The sequence below is a fragment of the Juglans microcarpa x Juglans regia genome, chromosome 5D, assembly GCF_004785595.1.
Source record: "Juglans microcarpa x Juglans regia isolate MS1-56 chromosome 5D, Jm3101_v1.0, whole genome shotgun sequence".
Taxonomy (NCBI): Eukaryota; Viridiplantae; Streptophyta; class Magnoliopsida; order Fagales; family Juglandaceae; genus Juglans; species Juglans microcarpa x Juglans regia.
Window position 1 is genome coordinate 17334559 of NC_054602.1, and position 19631 is coordinate 17354189.

The window sequence follows — 19631 nt, forward strand, 5'->3', positions numbered from 1 at the left end:
GAGAACTCGGAAAGAAACCCTCTGGGCTGCCGTTGATTAACACAAAGAATCTTAACGTGGATATACACCAGCTGATCCAAGACCTCCACCTTTCTCCAAAACCGCACCTACCCAATAGATGTAGAAGAAAATCCCAGTTAACATGATCATACGTCTTTTCCATATCTAACTTACACATAAGCCCTGAGCTACCAGCCTTCAATCTACTGTCTAGACATTCATTAGCAATTAAGGCCGCATTAAGAATCTGTCTACCCTTCATAAATGCATTTTGAGGCTTAGTAACAATCTTCCCCAAGATCCCGCTTAAACGATTAGCAAGCACTTTTGCAATAATCTTGTATGTACCATTCACTAGGCTAATAGGTCGAAAATCTGTAATCTCAATGGCCCCTACATTTTTTGGAATTAAAGCAAGAAAAGTGGTATTGAGGCTTTTCTCAAATTTTCCAAATGAGAAAAGCTCCTGAAACACCTTCAGAAGTTCTTTAATCACCTCCCAACATTCTTGGAAAAAACCCATAGAGAAACCATCAGGGACGGAAGCCTTATCTTTTGCCATTTTCCTTACTACATCATAAACATCTTCCTCTTCGAAAGCCCTCTCCATACTAGCAGCATCCCCCGGCTCAATAGTGTCAAAAACCAATACATTCAAAGTAGGCCTCCACCCCACCTGCTGAGTGAGGAGCTTTCCAAAGAAATCGACCACGTGATTTTGTATTACCTCTTCTTCTCTGCACTCAACCCCTTCAATTTTCAGCACCTCAATGGTATTATTTCTTCTATGAGAGTTTGCAATTTTATGGAAAAACTTCATACTTCGGTCCCCTTCCTTTAACCAAAGAGCTCTTGATTTCTGGCGCCATGACATTTCTTCTTGTCGGATTATCCTCTCAAGATCTGCAACCAACAAAGTTTTCTATGCTTGCTCCTCCTCAGTAAGTGGTCTCCCTTCTTGTATTCTTTCTAAATCATGTATTTCCCTCCACTTAGTAATTTTGTTTTCCTCTACATTGCCGAAAGACTGCTAATTCCATTCCTTTAAGTCTCTTTTTAATGCTTTCAGTTTATTTGCAAAAATGAAACTGGGGGTACCCTCAAAATGATATGAAATCCACCAATGTTTGACCCTTTCCACAAAGCCTTCAGACTTCAACCACATATTCTCAAACTTGAAATACCTTCTACCGCTACGAATACCTCCACAATCAAGCATAATAGGCCAATGATCCGAGGCTAGGCGTACCAAACGCGTTTGCCAGACGTCTGGGAAATGACTTTCCAATTCAGATAAAATTAAGAAACGATCCAAGCGAGACCACGTCTGATTATTCGACCATGTGGCTAAACCCCCTGCAAGTGGAAGGTCAATCAAATTCAAGTCAAAAATATATTCTGAGAACTCCAAACTTGCTGGTGTCAATCTTCTGTTTCCAAAACATTCACTTTGGAAACAAACCACATTGAAGTCCCCCCCAATACACCAAGGAAGCTTCCACCAACTATTTACCCCTACAAGCTCATCCCACATCAATCTTATGTCTACATCTTGATTCGGTCCATACACACCTGCAAATGCCCACAAAAAACCATCTGATACACATTTAAAAGAACATGTTATCGTATATCTCCCTATGTATTCCTCTACTTTCTCCACCACCCGCCTATCCCACATCACCACAATTCCTCCTGATGCCCCTGAAGAGGCCAAGTAAACCCAATCAACATAAATACTGCTCCATAAACTCCGCACAGTCTTCCTACTGATCATCTTCAGCTTCGTCTCTTGTAAATAAACAATGTCCGCTTTCCACTCACGAATTAAATACCGAATCTGAATGCGCTTTTCTAATTCGTTTAGACCCCGGACATTCCAAGATACAATCTTTGGTTTCATTGGAAAAAAGTCAGCCCCTTCCCTTTTGCCTTATTCCTACTAGAGCTACCCTCCGAGTTCATCGACCACATCAATCTTTTTAGTTCCCGACTTTTCTTTGAGTCCCCCTTCTTTTTTTGGCAATGTTCAGCTTCCATAGCAGTTAACAAAGCTATGAACTGCTCCTCATACCCATCACATTCAATCCCCACCACATGTTGAATTTCTTTTGCTTTATGTATTACCCAATCTGAGGCTTGATCAGGGAAATAGTAATTCAATGGGATAGGATCCCCCATCTTGTTATTCAAGTTCTGAAAACCTCCCCACCGAAATCTCCTCCAACCCGCAAGCCTCAAGGATGAACATTTCATCCTCCACAGAGTGCCTCAGATCATCCAAGTCCTCCTCTTCCTCAACCACCTCAAAATTCTCAAAATGTTTCACAAACAAGTCCGACAGAGCCAGGAACATCCCACCACCCTTCGTCGGCGAGTTCTGCACCTCTTTAGGCTGAGAAAAACGCATATCGAACCCCACCAGAGCCTGATTCGCATAGAACGCCAACGACACCTCATCGGCGGCCTCCTCTACTACCGTCGGCGTCGTCTGTGCTACCGTCGGCGTACCATTCGCCATCGGCTGACTGTCCGACACAAACCCGAGACTGTGCAACTCGGGTGGAAGGCATGGGCTAGGGCTCTCGACAGACGATGCGGGTTGGGCTTCCCCTTTCGGCTTACTGCCACTATGGGCCCTAGGCTGAGACGGCCCAGCCCCATTCAAGTTTTGCGTGTTGGGCCTAGACGATCCATCACCAACCAGGGTTACATTTTGACTATTGGGCTGAGATGGCCCAGCCCTCTGTTGCCACACAACCCATCCTTTTCCCTTTAATTTCTGATGGGCCTCATTTTGGGCATTGGTAGGCCCATGGCCCATGGCCCATAACTTGTGTCTTCCCTTTTAAATCCCCGGTGTCTTCCTTAGCCTTAAATGAACCAACAAATTCCACTATTGCAGCCATGTCTCTCTGCAGTGTACGTAGCTGCCCCTGCATTTCCAACAACCTCTTCCTGACATCCCACGTCTCCTGACACACCACAGTGCCCCTGCCATGGAAATGGTTCAACACTCCATTTGTCTTGCCCTCCCAACGCCGTTGCCCTTGCCTTCTGTCAGAGACTCTTGTGCCACCATCACGCATGTGTGCTTTCAACATCGACGCAGACAGGGCCTCCTTATACGACCAAGCATGGTGTCTCAGTGCCCCTTGACCGTGATTCTGAAAACCTCCACCAGACAAACCACCCACTTTAGTGACCTCCTTCCCTTGCTCCATCAACACCTCCCTCATCTTCCTCCATCCCCATCCATTTTCTCCTTCAGGAATACATAAAACATTCCTCCTTCCCCCCTGGTTGTACTCTGAAATTTCAAGATACCTCCCTCTCCTATTTGCACATCGTTGAGCAATCAAACTACAGTAACCGTCTCGCGTTACTGAATATACCTCCTTTTTCCCCCTGCTTAGACTCACCTCTAATACCTTCCCCAGCCACTGGATTGAAGAGTGACCCAACGTCACCATTTGCTCTGTTTTCCAGCTTCTCTCAGTAACTCACAAACCATCAGTACCAAATTTTGACAAAATAAAGCATTTGGATTCAATCCCCACTTCTATAGAACGGCCCATCATAATCATCTAAACTTCAGAAAATATTAACCTAACATTGCCAATGGTGAAAAGCGGTATAGGAAGCAACGAGGAGAAAAAAGTGTGCATGTGTATGGAGAGAAAAAAATGAGTAAGATCTTTACCATATGTATCTACACATCCCATCCTATCTCAACATCCAAACACCACAAACACAAATACTTTTCAATTTCAAATTTTCAATTTTTCAATTTTTTCATCTAAACCAACAGAGTGCAGGGTGGTTAGAAAGGCCATTTATAGAAGAGGAATTGGGCAATGTTATTAGAGGTATGGCAAGTGATACGGCTCCTGGTCCGGATGGGTTTACTTTGGGTTTCTTTCAAGCTTGTTGGGAGGTGGTCAAGGAAGATATTATGCAAGTCTTTCTTGAATTTCATTCTAATGTTAGATTTGAAAAGAGTCTCAATCCTACCTTTTTAGCCCTCATTCCTAAAAATGTGGGGTCTCGGGATGTGAAAGACTATCGCCCCATTAGTCTTGTGAATGGGATGTACAAGATTCTTTCCAAAGTGTTAGCAAATAGATTAAGCTCAGTGGTGGAAAAACTAATCTCGAAGCCACAAAATGCTTTTGTCAAAGGTAGACAAATTCTTGACTCGGTACTTATTGCAAATGAAGTCTTGGATGGTAGATTGAAGTCTAGAGAACCCGGGCTACTTTGCAAGTAAGACATGGAGAAAGTATATGATCATGTCAACTAGAGTTTCCTTCTTTACTTACTTGGAAGATGTGATTTTGGGGGGAAATGGCAGAAATTGGTAGAATTTTATATCTCAGCTCGTTTCTCTATCTTGGTAAATGGATCACCGGTGGATTTCTTCAAATCCTCTTGTGGCCTAAGACAACGAGATCTGCTTTCTCTTCTTCTTTTCTTATTTGTCATAGAAGCTCTCAGCAACATGATTGAGGGTCTGGTGGGCGGTGGGTTACTGCATGGTTTCTTAGTGGGGAATGGCGATCTCAACATTTCTCACTTGTTATTTGTTGATGACACACTTATCTTTTGTGGTGCACACCTTGGACAAGTCCAAGCCTTGAGGGCAGTACTCCTTTGTTTTGCTATTGTGTCAAGTTTGAGTATCAACCTTGCAAAGTAGGAAATAGTGCCAGTGGGGGTTGTCCCCGATGTGGAGATTTTAGCTACTACCTTGGGATGCAAGATATATTCGCTTCCTATGAAGTACCTTAACTTACCGTTGGGTGCTTCCTTTAAATCTGTAAGGATCTGGAATTATGTAGTTGAAAGGGTGGAGCACAAATTGGCGGCTTGGAAGAGGCTTTACTTGTCAAAGGGCGGTAGGTTGACTTTGATTAAAAGCACTCTTTCAAACTTACCCACTTATTTTCTATCTTTGTTCCCACTTCCCACTAAGGTGGCTAACTGCATTGAGAAGCTACAAAGGGATTTCTTATGGGGTGAATTGGGAGATGAGTTCAAATTCCACCTGGTTAATTGGTCAACAATTTGTACCCCAATTTCTGGGGGAGGGTTAGGGATTTGCCACTTGATGAAATTCAATCAAGCTCTGTTGGCTAAGTGGTTGTGGAGATACCAAAATGAAAGGGAGGCCTTATGGAAGTCTGTTCTTGACTCACAGTTTGGGGAAGCTTGGGGAGGATGGTGCTCGAATGAGGTACGTGGCACTCATGGAGTGGGTGTGTGGAAAAATATTAGGAGCCTTTGGGGGTCCTTCCATGGACATGAACATTTTATTGTAGGCGATGGTTCGCATGTCCCTTTTTGGTTTGATATGTGGTGTGGTAACCTTTGTTTAAGAGATACCTTCCCTGCCATCTTTGCACTTGCTAGGGTAAAGGAGGCATCGGTTGCTGATCTCCTGGTCGTTTCAAACGGCACCCCTCTATGGAATTTTTTTTTTTTTTTTATAAGTAAAAATATTATATATATAAATCAATAGGAGTGACCAAGTACACTGGACGTATACAAGAAAACACCTAATGACCCAAAAATCCCATGAAACCTACCCAAAATACACTAAGCCCGAATTGGACACACCTCCCCAACCCCAACCCCTTGTTTCCATAAAACTAATCCTCTATCCGAACATCCCACAACGAGATCGTCTTCACAATGCCCTCCCTTTATTCTTCCCTCGACTTGAGTTACCTCCCTTAGCATTGTAGTTGATTGAACATAGAAGACGCTTTAACTCCCTGCTTTTCTTAAAATGTGATTTGGTTTCAAGCGCGTGACTCGCCTCAATCACAGTGAGTAGAGCTTTAAATTGATCTTCATATTCTCCCTGTTCTCCATATGAAAGCCCCAGGATTTGTTGAAGTCCATTAACTTTATTCAGAACCCAATCTGATGATGAACCCGCTATATTTCGGAGGGATAGAAACCAAGGGAACGACATTATCTCCAGCCACCATACCCAACTGCACTCCCGATTCCAAACATTCCCCCACATGAGACACCAACGACAAACCGCTAGTGTCCATTATTTCTGCCACCATTACAGGTTCCTCCCCTCCACCAACATTGCTTGACTCTGCACCACCCCCCAACGATCATTGTTGTGTCGCTTTGTCTAGCCCTATTGTACCCTCCGTAACACAGGAAGGGGAAGCACTACCTTTTGTAACCCCGTTTGCATCTTCCAAAGGAGGTTTGACTGTTTCTTCCAAAATATTCGAGACCCTAGAGGGTCCCCCCGTCTTCAACTAAGGATGAACCCTAGACAAAAGTACCAAACCCCGTTTGCATATGATAATTGAGGTCCTACAGCTCCCTCAGGAGGCATATTGACACTGGCATGGATAAAGATGCCAAGTCCAACAACCCAATCTATGACAGCGTTGAAACGCCCTTTGCTAACACACTTGTGGCCTTCAAACCCGAAGGATCTACCCCTCGCCCTCCCTCATCCATGCTCGGCCCACCGCCAAAACCCACGACTAAGTCCAGCCCTTTATCCACTTTAATCATCAGCATACTCCATAACTCCCTTCAATTGAGCTTTGACATCCCACAAGACCCCATCCACCTCTCCCAATGTTACCTGACAGCCTTTGTCTCCTACAAGTGCCTTACTCTTTCCTTCTGCCGCTAAGCTATTCTCGACCGGACTACCCGCCAATGACCTCAACACTGCAGCGTACGAAGCATCTTTGACTGAGGACGGCCTTCCCACTGTTTTTCCAAACTCCCTAGTAACACTTCGAATGGACTGCAGAAAGCCTTTCAATCCAATGCCATTAGCACCCTCCGGAATTACCAACAATCATTTCCTCCTCCCATTCCAGAATTCTGAGAGTTGTAGAAAGCTGCCCCTTGCATTAGCATGATGTTGAATGATAAAAACTCCATTACCCATCTTTAACTCTCTGAAGAAACCTTCATGACAAATAAGTTCTAAACAATCCTCAATCCCCTTAGCCACCCACGAAGTTGTCATCCCCCCTAGACACATAAACTTAGCTATCCTTTTGCTACGTTCAGAAATACGAAAATTATTTTTTCTCTCTTTCGTAAAAAAAGTTTTTTATTCCACTTTCAACCACCTCTCGCCTTCCAACTGAGACGAGTCCACATCGCGCATCATCATCGTCAAATCCCTCTGTGTCCACTGCTCCCTACTACTCCAACTTCATCTTCTTAAAGTAAAAGAACAGAGTTTCATCCAGGTCGGTTTTTGCGAAAAAAACCCATTTGCCGAAGAGGGGCTTAACGCCGGATGGCCCCCGGCGGAGTCGCCGGGGCCCGTCGACCTTATCTGTGCCAGTGGTGAGGGGTCACACGCCGTTCTAGAGTGGGGAGGGTGGCGGCATTTATGTAGGGAGACAGAGACAAATCTGGTTTCAGCGACAGAGGCAAACGACCGAGAGACGGAGACAGAGACGGACGCAGGAGATAGAGGCAGAGACAGGGACAAACAATAGCAACAGATGGCACAGAAGGACTACACAGACGACGAAAACCGAGACAGAAGCTGCGAAATCCGATCGCCAGAGGGAGGACCGACACCGGTCGGCCCTCAGCGGCAGCTCCGGGGCCCGTCGATCAAGTCTATTGCGGTGGTGAAATGCCACATGCCGGCTAGGGTGGGGGAGGGGTAGCGGCAAAGTTGCGGCAAACTTTTACCAGGTAAAGTTGAAATAGGCTCCCAAAGATATGTTGACAAGTTTTCAGGTGACAATGTGAAAGCACAAGAAAAGCAACGAATACAGTTGAATCTGAGTTCACCTAATGCACCTAGATGATTGTGCAATAGAGTACGGTCGGTAAGATGGATATCTGTGACATATTCCGAAACTTACCATGCCCGGAGATCTCAAACTACAACAAATTCTAGCTGAAAAGAATCTGTCTCATTCCACCAAACCCCCTCTATGGAATATTGACTTCATTAGGGCAGTTCATGATTAGGAGGTGGAGTCTATTACGGAATTCTTTCCGACATTATATTCTGCAAGTATTCCAGGGGGCACCAGAGACCAGTTGCTTTGGAATCATTCAAAGAAAGATATTTTCTCCGTCAGTTCTTTTTATCAAAAGCTTACGAACTCCGGATTGTCTATGTTCCCGTGGAAGAGTATATGGAAGACGAAAGCTCCCTCAAAAGCAACTTTCTTTGCCTGGACAACATCTTTGGACAAGATTCTCACTACTGATAATTTGAGGAAACAACAGGTTATTGTCCTAGATTGGTGTTGTATGTGTAAGAAGCATGGGGAGTCAGTTGATCATCTGCTTTTACATTGCAAGGTGGCCAAGGTTATATGGGATATTTTTTCTCAAGAGTCGGATTGTCCTGGGTTATGCCTTGCAGATTGGTGGATTTCCTCGCAAGCTGGAGAGGTCTATACGGTGATTCTCAGGTAGCGGCAATTTGGAGATTGGTCCCAATATGCTTGTGTTGGTGTATTTGGATGGAGAGAAATGCTCGATGTTTCGATGATCAAGAGAGAACATTGGAGGAGCTTAAAGTTTTCTTTTTTAAGTCATTGTTCTTTTGGGCGGGAGCTATAGTTTGTAATGGACTTAGTGTTCATGATTTTCTTCTTTCTTTTGTAACCTCTAACTAGGCATTTTTCATGTATATTTCCTGTGTACCTGGGCTTTGCCTATTCTATGAATACAAAATTTTTTATTACCTATCAAAAAAAAACTTTTTCATCTAGTCATTACCTAATCATTACAACTTTTCCAAACTTCTAAATAAAACACAAAAAATAATTTAATTTTTTCACCCAAAACAAAAATTATATTAAAACATTATATATATTCTAACAATATTTTAATTTTATAATATTTTCATTCAACTTTTCTCTCTCCTTTCCCAAAACCCCATAAACATCTTAATTCAAACCATTTAACTACTATTCACAAATCATTTTACTACTATTCATAGATCATCTCATCTCATCTCACTATTCAAACGAGACCTTAACACCTCATTTGAAGTGGTTCGCTCTAACAATGCACCAGCCCAAACTTTTTCTGCCACAAGTGAAACAATTTAGTCCATAAATTAGAAGGATACAACTATTCCCTCTACACCCTGCCACGCATCGTCTCCTGATTTGGGTAATCCTAGTGCTACTCAAGTCTAGACTCATTATTACCAGTTGTTGATGGCAAAGATCTTCCTATTGCACAAGTAAAGGAGTCCGATCTTCTATTCAACATCCTCTTTCTAATTTAGTTTCTCACCAAAATCCTTCACCATCCTATCCTGATTTAGGTAATCCTAGTGCTACTCAAGTCTAGACTCATTACTAATTGTTGATGACAAAGATCTTCCTATTGCACAAGTAAAGGAGTCCGGACTTCTACTCAACATCCTCTTTCTAATTTAGGTTCTCACCAAAATCCTTCACCATCCTATCACGCATTTATCTCCAAGTTGTCGTCCGTGTCTCTTCCTTGATGTTTACAAGAGGCTCTTGGGGATCCAAAGTGGAGGGAAGAGATGAAAGCTCTTCACAAGAATAACACATGGACCTTGTTTAATTATCTGAATGAAAAAACGCGGTAGGATGTAAATGGGTGCCCACAGTGTAGCAGAGGCTGATGAAATGGGGGAAAGATATATGGCTAGATTTACTGCAAACGGCTTTACCCAAACTCATGGGATAGACTATGAGGAGACTGTCATACCCAAGTTCCTGAAGTTTTTTTATGTTTTAGAAATTAGAGTTCTTTTTTTATTGGTGTAATTTTGTATGTTTTAGAAATCCAGCGGCTATTTGCTTTTTTAAAGTGTAGATTGATTGTGTTAAATGCTAATTTGTTATGTATGGAAAGTATATTTCTCTCATAAAAGAAATTGACTTCTATTAGGATATGTATGGTAATAAAAACACTGCCTTAAATACAACCGATATTGTGCCAGAATTCTAGGACTCTAGGAGCACAAATAATGAGGAACGCAAGGACCGCACAAGCGCATCATGTCTTTTACCCGGTTAGTTAAAAGTTAGAATAGGAAGCTTCTAGGAACCCTACTCTGGCACAGCCCTGGTGTCAATTGGGGGTCGGTTTTCATGTGAGTCTTCTCCTGTATAAACCTTAAGTCTTGCTATAAAAGCAAACATTCTTCTCTCCTCTGCCGGCCATCACTCTCAGTCTGTTTTCCCTCAATTTCTTCATCAAGAGTTCAAGCAAGAAAATATTGGAAGGCTCCTCCAGGTATTCCACAGCCCATAGCTGAGAAAACCCTCGAGTATTCAACACTTTTCTTCGAGAAAATTTCAGAAAACAGTCACTGATAGCCCCTTCAATGCAGGTGATTAGACGGGATTCCTAATTTCAAAACCCTATTCTACAACTCCCTTTTCCTCTTGTTTCCTTCATTGTTTGGTAAGTAAAAGTAAATTTTCTTCTCCAATTCCGAGCGAAAATCACTGCTTTTCTTCTAGCAACTATATCAGCATGATAACCCTCCTTTCACACTCCAACCGCACTATCTTTCAAGTCCTGAAGGATCCTAGAGGCTGCAATTCTTTGGCAGCCTTTAAGCTGAATTCAAAGTAAGTTTCTGTGAGCATCTATTTGAAATTCCAAATATTTCTTTAGTCTAACTTGTTCTTCATTGTTTCTAATATTCAAAAAATTGAACCCTAAGGCTAGAAAGTGCAAAGAATTTATCTTAATCAAAGAAACTCAAGTGGACAGATTCTGCCTCTTGATTTTCCCTGTAGCACACAGCTGAAAGTTTTCTAGGTAATGACTCCCTTTAGGTCTAAAACGATATATCTTGTCCTTATAGCATATACATGTCAACAGGTTGATTAGAATAAGACTAAAAAGCAGGGCCACTTGTTTGAGAATTCGTAAAATGTTGTCCAAGAACTCAAGCATTGGCATAATCACATTATATGCAGATGATAAAATTCAAGTTTGATGCATTTTATATATGGTAGAATCTGTCATACATGTCGTGTAAAGGTGAGACTTGGCCACTGCAGAAAATTCTGCAGCACTGTGGTCATTGAAAGACGTTGTTCTGCATTATCGGTATCTTTGATTATCTTACCTATCTCATGGGCTTTACAATTTAGATTTGCATAAGAGTGCCCCCATTTGCCATTTATTAAAATTCCTTCACTTTTGTAAATCACCAGTAGTAATCCACTCAGCTCCTTCATATCTTATTGAGACAGGTTAGTTCAGATGCCTAAAAGCCCAGGGATAAAATATATAAACGCACATACAGATATACGTGTAATTAATTTCTTTCATATATTTCTTCATTTTCCAAAACTTACAATTTCATTTATAAAAGCTTAATTTTCTGAAATGATAACATCCAACAGGAAAAAAAAAAAAAAACAAATCTCAGAAATAAATTTAGCATCTAGGGAGAAAACAAACCTTCATTAGTATGTTTGGTGAGATATAAATGAACTTGGTTAAGGACTGGTGCACACTTGGAATGATAAAAGGTGCTACTTCCACAAAGCTGGATCCAGCAAATTGTGTTCCAGAAATGGCAGCTGCAATTATTTCTTTCACTTCCTCCTGCCTATTGTAAAAATGTTAATGCACAAGAAAAAATAATGGACTTAACAACAAACTTTTATAATAAGCAACAACTTACCCATGAATTTCGAGGTTTGAATGTGGAAATAGAACTTTTAATTTGAAAAAGGAAACTTTGTCTTCATTCCCTTTAGGGATAAAGAAATGAAAGAAAACCAGATGTGGATATCTGGACAATGAAAGAGCAAGAGGAATCAATCAGGAGGTAAATGACCAAAAAAATTAAATTGGAAAAGCATAATCTATTGTAACATCATTTGTGTCATGCAATTTCAAATAAATTAGCCAGTCCACCTAGATCATTACAAAAGCCACAATAAAAAATTCTGGAAATAACTTTTTTTTTTATAGGTAAAAGTAAAATTTTATTGAAATAAAGACATTGTCAAAGTACAGCGGAAGTATACAAGGAGCATGCCTAATTACATCTAGGTACTAGTGAGAGATACAAGCAGGTCATGAAAAGTATTACAAATAATGGCCAAAGCCCAAGAAGTAAAGTATTGTAGAAGAATCGCTTTAGCTCATCCAAAGAACGCTCCATGTCTTCAAAGCACATCCTATTTCTTTCTAGCCACAAGCACCACATAATGCAGTGAGGGATCATTCTCCACACAGCAGCTCTTTGTGCATTCCCCCTAATTCCTGTCCAACACCCCAGAATATCCCTAACTCTTCTGGGCATGACCCAAGCCACCCCTGTCCTATTAATAATTACTGACTTGAAAGCATATTAGAAGACTTTGAAGAAACAAGACAATTTGGGGATGTGAGAAAAATTTTATGGAAGCAAAAAACAGAATCATTTGTAACCAAGAGCAATCAGAATTGATTTATCAAGCTGCGCATTATACTGTTGTTCAGTTTAGTTGACTTAGATATTGTAGAATTATTAATCAAGATGGGAATGTTCATCCGGAATGACTTTTATTTGATTTTTTTCAATGCAATTCATACATAACATTCATAGAATGAATTTATCAAGCTGTGCATTATATTGTTGTTCAGTTTAGTTGACTTAGATATTGTAGAATTATTGATCAAGATGGGAATGTTTCTCTGGAATGACTTATATTTGAATTTTTTTCTGTGCAATTCATACATATCATTCATAGATTCACCAATAATTTGAGGAGCTGTCTCATTCATATTAACAAGTCAGGAATTGGTCTTCTTTCATTTTACAAAATCTTTTCTTGTTAATTATGGCCATTGCCAAGAGAACTTTGTCATGACGGGGAGAAGTATTAAATGTAGGACCACAAATTATTGTTTCTATGCTAGCATAAAAAATGAACTGCATGTTTTTAATGTAAAGATTTTATTAAAACGATAAAAGGGTGTTACCCCAATACACAGGAAGTATACCAAATATCTACATAACTAGGAAATGGGAAAAGTGCCACCAGATATTGAAAAAAAGAAACAAAAAAAACTTCACTGTTTTGGACCCCATCCAATGAAAGAGGATGCTAAGGAAAGATGATTAGGGCTCGTTTGGGCACTTAGAATATCTCAGAATATCTGTGAATAGTAGTGAAATGATTTGAGTTAAGATGTTTTATTGGGTTTTGGGAAGGGAGAGAGAAAAAGTTGAATAAAAATATTATAAAGTTAAAAATTGTTTGAATATTATTTTTTAATATTATTTTTTGTTTTGAAATTTGAAAAAGTTGTATTGTTTTTTGTGTTTTGTTTGGAAGTTTGGGATAGTTGTAATGATTAGATGAAAAGGTTGAAGATTTGAAATTGAAAAGTGTTCTATGTTTGAGTAATATTTGGGAAGGAAATATCTAAGAATACCTCAAAATACTTGGTTATCCAAACTAGCGCTCCGGCACCTACTTTTCACATTCTTCAAAATTACGATCATTTCTTTCGCGCCAACTACTCCACAATATGCAAGAGGGGATCATCCTCCACAAGAGATCATATGTTTTAGGTCATAATGGAAGAAAATTACTATTCTTAATGTAAAGGCCCAGCCCATCTTCTCTAGGTAAGAATAAAAAGGGTAAAAGTTTTGATTCTTCTTCCCTCTCTTTTCATACCTATAGAAGACAGGCTAAGCTTGAATCTCAGACTGGGTCTTTACACTTACTATAAATCATGCCCACGCCTATTATCAGATCTTTCGAATCAATATATAATAAGAACTAAAAGCTGTAACAACTAGATTTCATCAGGCGAAACCAACCTCGAGCTTAATAGAGTTGAGTTAGCAAGAACAGCAAGCAAGCGAAGATCGAGACAGTCCATCCATGACACAACATGTACCATTCCATCCTCCCTGTTGTTCTTTGCAGCAGAACTGGAATTCCCATCACTTGTAGCCCCAAACTGTAATAATTTAAGACGAGAGTATTCGGCTTGACTAAACAGGAAAAATAGAAACAAAATTCCCAGGAAAATATTGCGATAGCCAAGAATATATTAACCTTCTAATTAAGATTTCTTACTTTAAAAAAAAAGAATATATAAATGTTTTAATGTCAACTGACATCAAACATGAGAGATCAGAAATATGACATATTGATTCATTCAAACCATCGGTAATGAAGTTTACTCAAATGCATCATGCAAAGCTTCACCAAGGTGTAAAAATATGATCATTCATCTTAGCAATCAGCAACAGCTATTCTCATAGAAACTGAATTTTGAGCACTTGCTAACATTTTTTTTTATCGGTAATCAAGGTATTTTATTCATAAAAGTAGGCAAAGCCCAAATACACAAGGAGTATACATGAGAAATACCTAACTAGAGTTTACAACTAATAGTAAAAAGTCATGGACATTTAGTCCATTACAAACAATGGCCCCTACGCATGAGAACAATGTTTTAAAGAAAAAGACTTTCAGCTCCTCCATTGTCTTCTCGCGGTTTTCGAAGCTTCTATCATTTTGTTCCTGCCATATACACCAACAAATGCAAATAGGGATCATTTCTCAGATTGCTGTGACTTGTAAATTACCTCAGAGACCTCTCCAGCTAGCTAGAAAATCCACTAATCTAAAAGGCATGACCAACGATATGCCAAGTCCTGTAAACAAATAATCTCACAAAGTCCTCGCCACCTTGCAGTGTAGAAACAGATTGTCTACTGATTCACCATCTTTCTTATACATGCAACACCAATCCAACACCATTATCCAACGTTTCCTTAAGTTATCTATGGTGAGAATCTTGCCCAATGTTGTTGTCCAAACGGAAAATGCAGCTTTGGAAGGAGCTTTTGTCTGTCAAATGCTTTTCCATGGAAATGTGTGCATGCCTGGACTCGTTAAAACTTTGTGGAGTGATCTAATAGTGAATTAAGCTTTCATGGAAGGCCTCCAAATCATCCTATCCATGGTACCCTCGATCATACGTACGGAATACAGTGCTGCATAGAACTTTGTGATCACCTCCAACTCTCAGTCTTGAGCTGCCCTAATGAAATCAACATTCCATTGAGGGGAGCCACTAGAACAAATCAAGTGGTCCGCTATCACTGCATCCTTCACTTGTGCAAGCCCAAATATGGTAGGGAAAGTGTCTTGGAGACTTCGTTTACCACACTAGTTATCATACCAAATTCTGATACAAGAGTCGTCACCCACTACAATATGTGTATGTCTACGGAAGAACTCACAACCCTTCCTAATGTATTTCCATAGACCCACCCCATACCTCCCCAACATGTGCATCTATAACAGCCTTCCACAAGCCCCGCTTTCATGTTGATACCGCCACAACCATTTTCCCATTAGAGCTTGGTTGAACTCATCAAGTTATGAATCCCAGTCCACCCCGAGAAATTGGAGTACAAACCATTGACCAATTAACCAAATGGAACTTGAACTTGTCCCCCAAACCACTCCACGAAAAGTCACGTTGTAGTTTCTCAATACAGTTGGCAACCTATGTTGGTAGCGGAGCAAGGACAAAAAATAGGTGGGTAAGTTGGAAAGAGTACTTTTAATCAAGGTGAGCCTACCACCTTTAGACAAATACAACCTCTTCCAAGATACCAGTTTGCGTTCCACTTTCTCAATCACTACGTTCCAAATCTGCTCTGATTTAAAGAGAGCACCCAAAGGTAAGCCAAGATACTTCGGGGTAGAGAAGATACCTTACATCCCAAGAGAGCGACTAGAGATACTTGCTAACATTAATATGTCGACAAAAGTAGAAAAGAAGAAAATGACCAAATTCTAACCTCTTTCATCCCATGCTTGGTGAAAAGGCAAGTCTTGTTTCTTTTATGTTTCTCAGAATCAAAGGGGGAGTTCTTGTGTTTCTTGTGTGCTTTTCATTTCCTAGGGCCTATATTTATTTTATTTATCGGTAAATACGAATTTTATTAAAAAAGGCGAAGCCAAGTACATGGGACATATACAAGAGCAACACCTATGCATGGGTGTCTAATGATACAAGAAAATCATGTACATTTAGGCCATTAAAGTCTATTACAATCGACCAATGGAATAAAGTTTGAAGAAAAAAAGTTCTAAGCTCGTCCATCATCCATTCACGATTCTCAAAGCTGCGACCATTCCTCTCCATTCATATGCATCGCCATAGCCATATTGGTATCATCTTCCACATCACTACAATTTGAGAGCTACCCCGGAGGCCAAAAATTCAACAACTCTTCGTGGCATCACCCAATGGAGCCCCGCTCTAGCAAAGATATCATTCCACAAACTCATAGTCACATCACAATGCAATAATCGGTGATCCATAGACTCCTCACTTTTCTTGCACATAGAATGATATTTATTTATTTTACTACTAATAAAAACAAGGCATATTCCCTTTTTTCACTTCACAAGTCTTGACCAAGATTAACGATCAACAAGCGGACAATATAGGACTGCCCACTAAAGCCTCATTCCACATTAACTGCTCCAATTACCTTCAAAACCACCAGCATTACATTCAACTACCCGCTAAGCTAAAATAACCAAGTCGTGCTGCTAAGCAACCCCCAAGAAAAAAGTTACGCTGCTTGTCAATCTACTTACCTTGTTTGGCTTTGAGTATATTACAGAATGTATTTCATTTTACTTAACATTTGTACACGTAAGCAAATGAGGTGGCAGATAGTTAGCTTGTAGTTTTTTCTTGTAAAGAACCTTTGTGATTTACCCCAAAATCTGAAACTAGTATAAAAGCAGAGTTTTGGGGCTTTGTATGACTTACGGAAAATAATTCAGAAAAGGTTCTCATTTCTTCTAGAGTCTTCTTCTTCCTTTTGTAACAGAGTAAAAGAACGATTTTTTTTTTCACGTGGCTCTAATGCAATTTTGGAACGAAAGAAATGAAAAAAATATTCATAATCATACCTATAATCGTAGAGTGGGCAAACACCATAAACCCCCTTAAAAAAAAGTGAGCTGTAGTGTTAAAAATTAATTTTTTTAATATAAATTTCATATTTATTCACTTTTCAAAATAATTACATAGCACTTACACACTCACATCTGAACTATTATTTCTCAATAATGAGAAAGAGGAATGGAAACATATTCATGATGAGAAACGTAAGTTATTACAAATTCAAAACAGAAAAAGGTGACTTACGGCGGTAGAATCATCAAAAGGGGTCCAGCTTCTCAGAGGATCAGAGGGGTGTCGGAAATGAGTAGCGGGGAGGAACTGAAGAAAGACGAGGAATAGGATGAAGCCGAACCCGAGAAACTGGAATATGGGCCGTGGGGTCGGAGCCGGGTCAACATATTGCTGGATGGATCCGGAAGAGGCCGTGTTGTTTGCAATTGGTGGCGTAGCCGCTCTTCTATGAGTTGCAGATGACCGTGATGACTGGTACGAGGAAGACATTTTTACTTTTTTTTCCGAAGGACTGGCTCATAGAAGAGGCAAGAGTAACGATACGGGTAAGTAAAGAAAGTTGACTCCCTAAATTCCGTTATTATATAATTCAAATAATTTCGTAATTTATTATTTTAATAATTCTATTTTTTGAATAAGAAGAAATCTCATAATTCAATATTATAGATAGGAAACTGCCATTGCTATCGAAATCTTCTACAGAAAGGCAAATGTTTTTTTTTTCTTATTTTTTTGCTTTTTTTCAATCATTTTTTTTAAATACTTTTAAAAAAATATAAAAAAATCACAAATTCATTTAAAAATACTTCATTAATCATTAAGTTAAAAAAAATTAAAAAAATAAAATACAATTCGTTAGAAGATTTCGGTAACAATTTTATGTGGAAATAGTATTTTCCTTATAGATATTGTTTGAATATATTATCATTAATATATATAAATATATGAATAATTTTATTCATCATTCTTACACGATACATTTACTTTATTTTTTTATCTTTTTTTATTTTTTTCTTAGCAAGTATATGGTATATGGATAATGAATATAAGAATAAAATTAATTTAGTAGAAATAAAAATAAAAAAAATTAAAATAGGTGTGTTGTGTGACGTAGGAGACTGAATAGCATTCCTATATAATATAAGAGCAATAGTATAAGACCAGTCCCGATAAGAACAAAAATATTTTTTTGTATTTTTTTATTCATTTTTTTATATTCTTAAACATTTTTTAAAAAAATCACAACATCACTAAAAAACACTTCTTTAATCACAAAAAAATATCGGACCCAACATTCGATGACTCTAGCATTTTTTATAATATGAAGAGACTAGGTAAGAGCTTACGTGCAAGGAACGCATTTTTTGTCGAAAATGCTACTGTATTTTTTATGTGGTAAATATGAATTTTAAGATGTATATAGATTAGAACAACAAGTATGATAAATGTAAAGATAATCATAAATCTATCCAGCAAATTTTAAAATGATTATAATTATACTTAGAAAATTTAAAGAAATAAAAAATCTAAAATTATTGAACACATAACAAATCAAATGTTTAGAATTCATTATATTAGAATTATAATAATACATGCATTGTTCCACTTGTTACAAAACCAATTAGACATGTATATAATAATAATAATAATAATAATAACAATAATAATAATAATAATAATATTGTTCTTGTAAATGAAGAAAATAAAATAATATTATCTTTAATTGTTTTAGAAAAACTACTGGATATAAATGTTGTTAGAAGGATCAAATGTAAAAATAGACTATTCATTTTAAATTTCAAAGTATAATATTCTTTTCAAATGAAAATAATATTAGTTTAAAAAGTGTTATTCATTATGATTAATTATTATGAGAAATAATATAAAGATAACTATTATTATTTTAAACGATATCCTATAATAATAAAATATTATTCTTTAGATTTAAAGACAATTTTTTAACTTAAACATAATATTATTAATCTTTTGAAACTTGGAATGGCAATATTGAGATTAGAAAATAAAAGCATGTTCTTATCAAAATAATTTTTTAAATGATAAAAAGTATTATTAATTCTTTAAAAAATGCATTACAAATAGATTAATATGAAATGTGTTACCACAAAAAATAAAATAGTAAATATGATAAATTAAAGACCAATTATAAATTGATACATAAATAAAAACCTAAAAGTAATATTTGCATTTTGTAAAATGAAAATATTATTAATCTAATGACTATGATTTATTTTTATGAATTACAATGAAAAATAATATGAAGATAATTGTTATTTTTTTCAAATAATATTATATACAAAAGATGCTTAATTTTAAATCTAAAAAGAAATATAAAAAAGCCCTACATTGTTAATTTGCTCTACAAAAGTTCAATGAACCAAAATCTTCAATTTAGATTATTTGTAAGTTCATTATTATCTTCATCATCATTATTATTGTTGTTGTTGTTAACATTGTGTTTTGTATACTTTTGGATTGGGATCCAGTAAGTCGGATTTTTAGGTTTTCACCTACACACACAAAGAAAACTCAGAGGAATAGGGGCCTTGGTATAAGCTAGGGAGTCTCCAATACCAAAATTAGTATTTCACCTTAAGAGTTTGCATATAAGCTTAGAGAGTTCAGTGAGAGTTCTTCATGCATGAGAATCGATTTTTATACTAGGATGC

General features: G+C 38.2%; 1 protein-coding gene and 1 long non-coding RNA gene across 3 annotated transcripts in view; one reads left to right on the forward strand and one right to left on the reverse strand.

The window, feature by feature from the left end:
• Positions 1-17497, reverse strand: part of LOC121264666 — a 29723-nt gene extending 12226 nt beyond the window's left edge. Inside the window, exons 1-4 of one of the 2 annotated variants that reach the window (XM_041167950.1) lie at positions 17176-17497; positions 13805-14010; positions 11666-11776; positions 11440-11590 (exon numbers count right to left, since the gene is read on the reverse strand). In XM_041167950.1, the coding sequence (XP_041023884.1) occupies positions 11440-11590; positions 11666-11776; positions 13805-14010; positions 17176-17433 (726 nt within the window). In that variant the 5' untranslated portion in view covers positions 17434-17497. The remainder of the gene's footprint in view (positions 1-11439; positions 11591-11665; positions 11777-13804; positions 14011-17175) is intronic. The other variant, XM_041167951.1, reaches the window with a different exon arrangement.
• On the forward strand, positions 3916-7937 carry LOC121264669. The gene is made up of 3 exons (XR_005940542.1): positions 3916-3926; positions 6630-6634; positions 7708-7937. It is a non-coding gene; the product is annotated as an uncharacterized LOC121264669 (long non-coding RNA).
• Positions 17498-19631: the final 2134 nt, after the last annotated feature.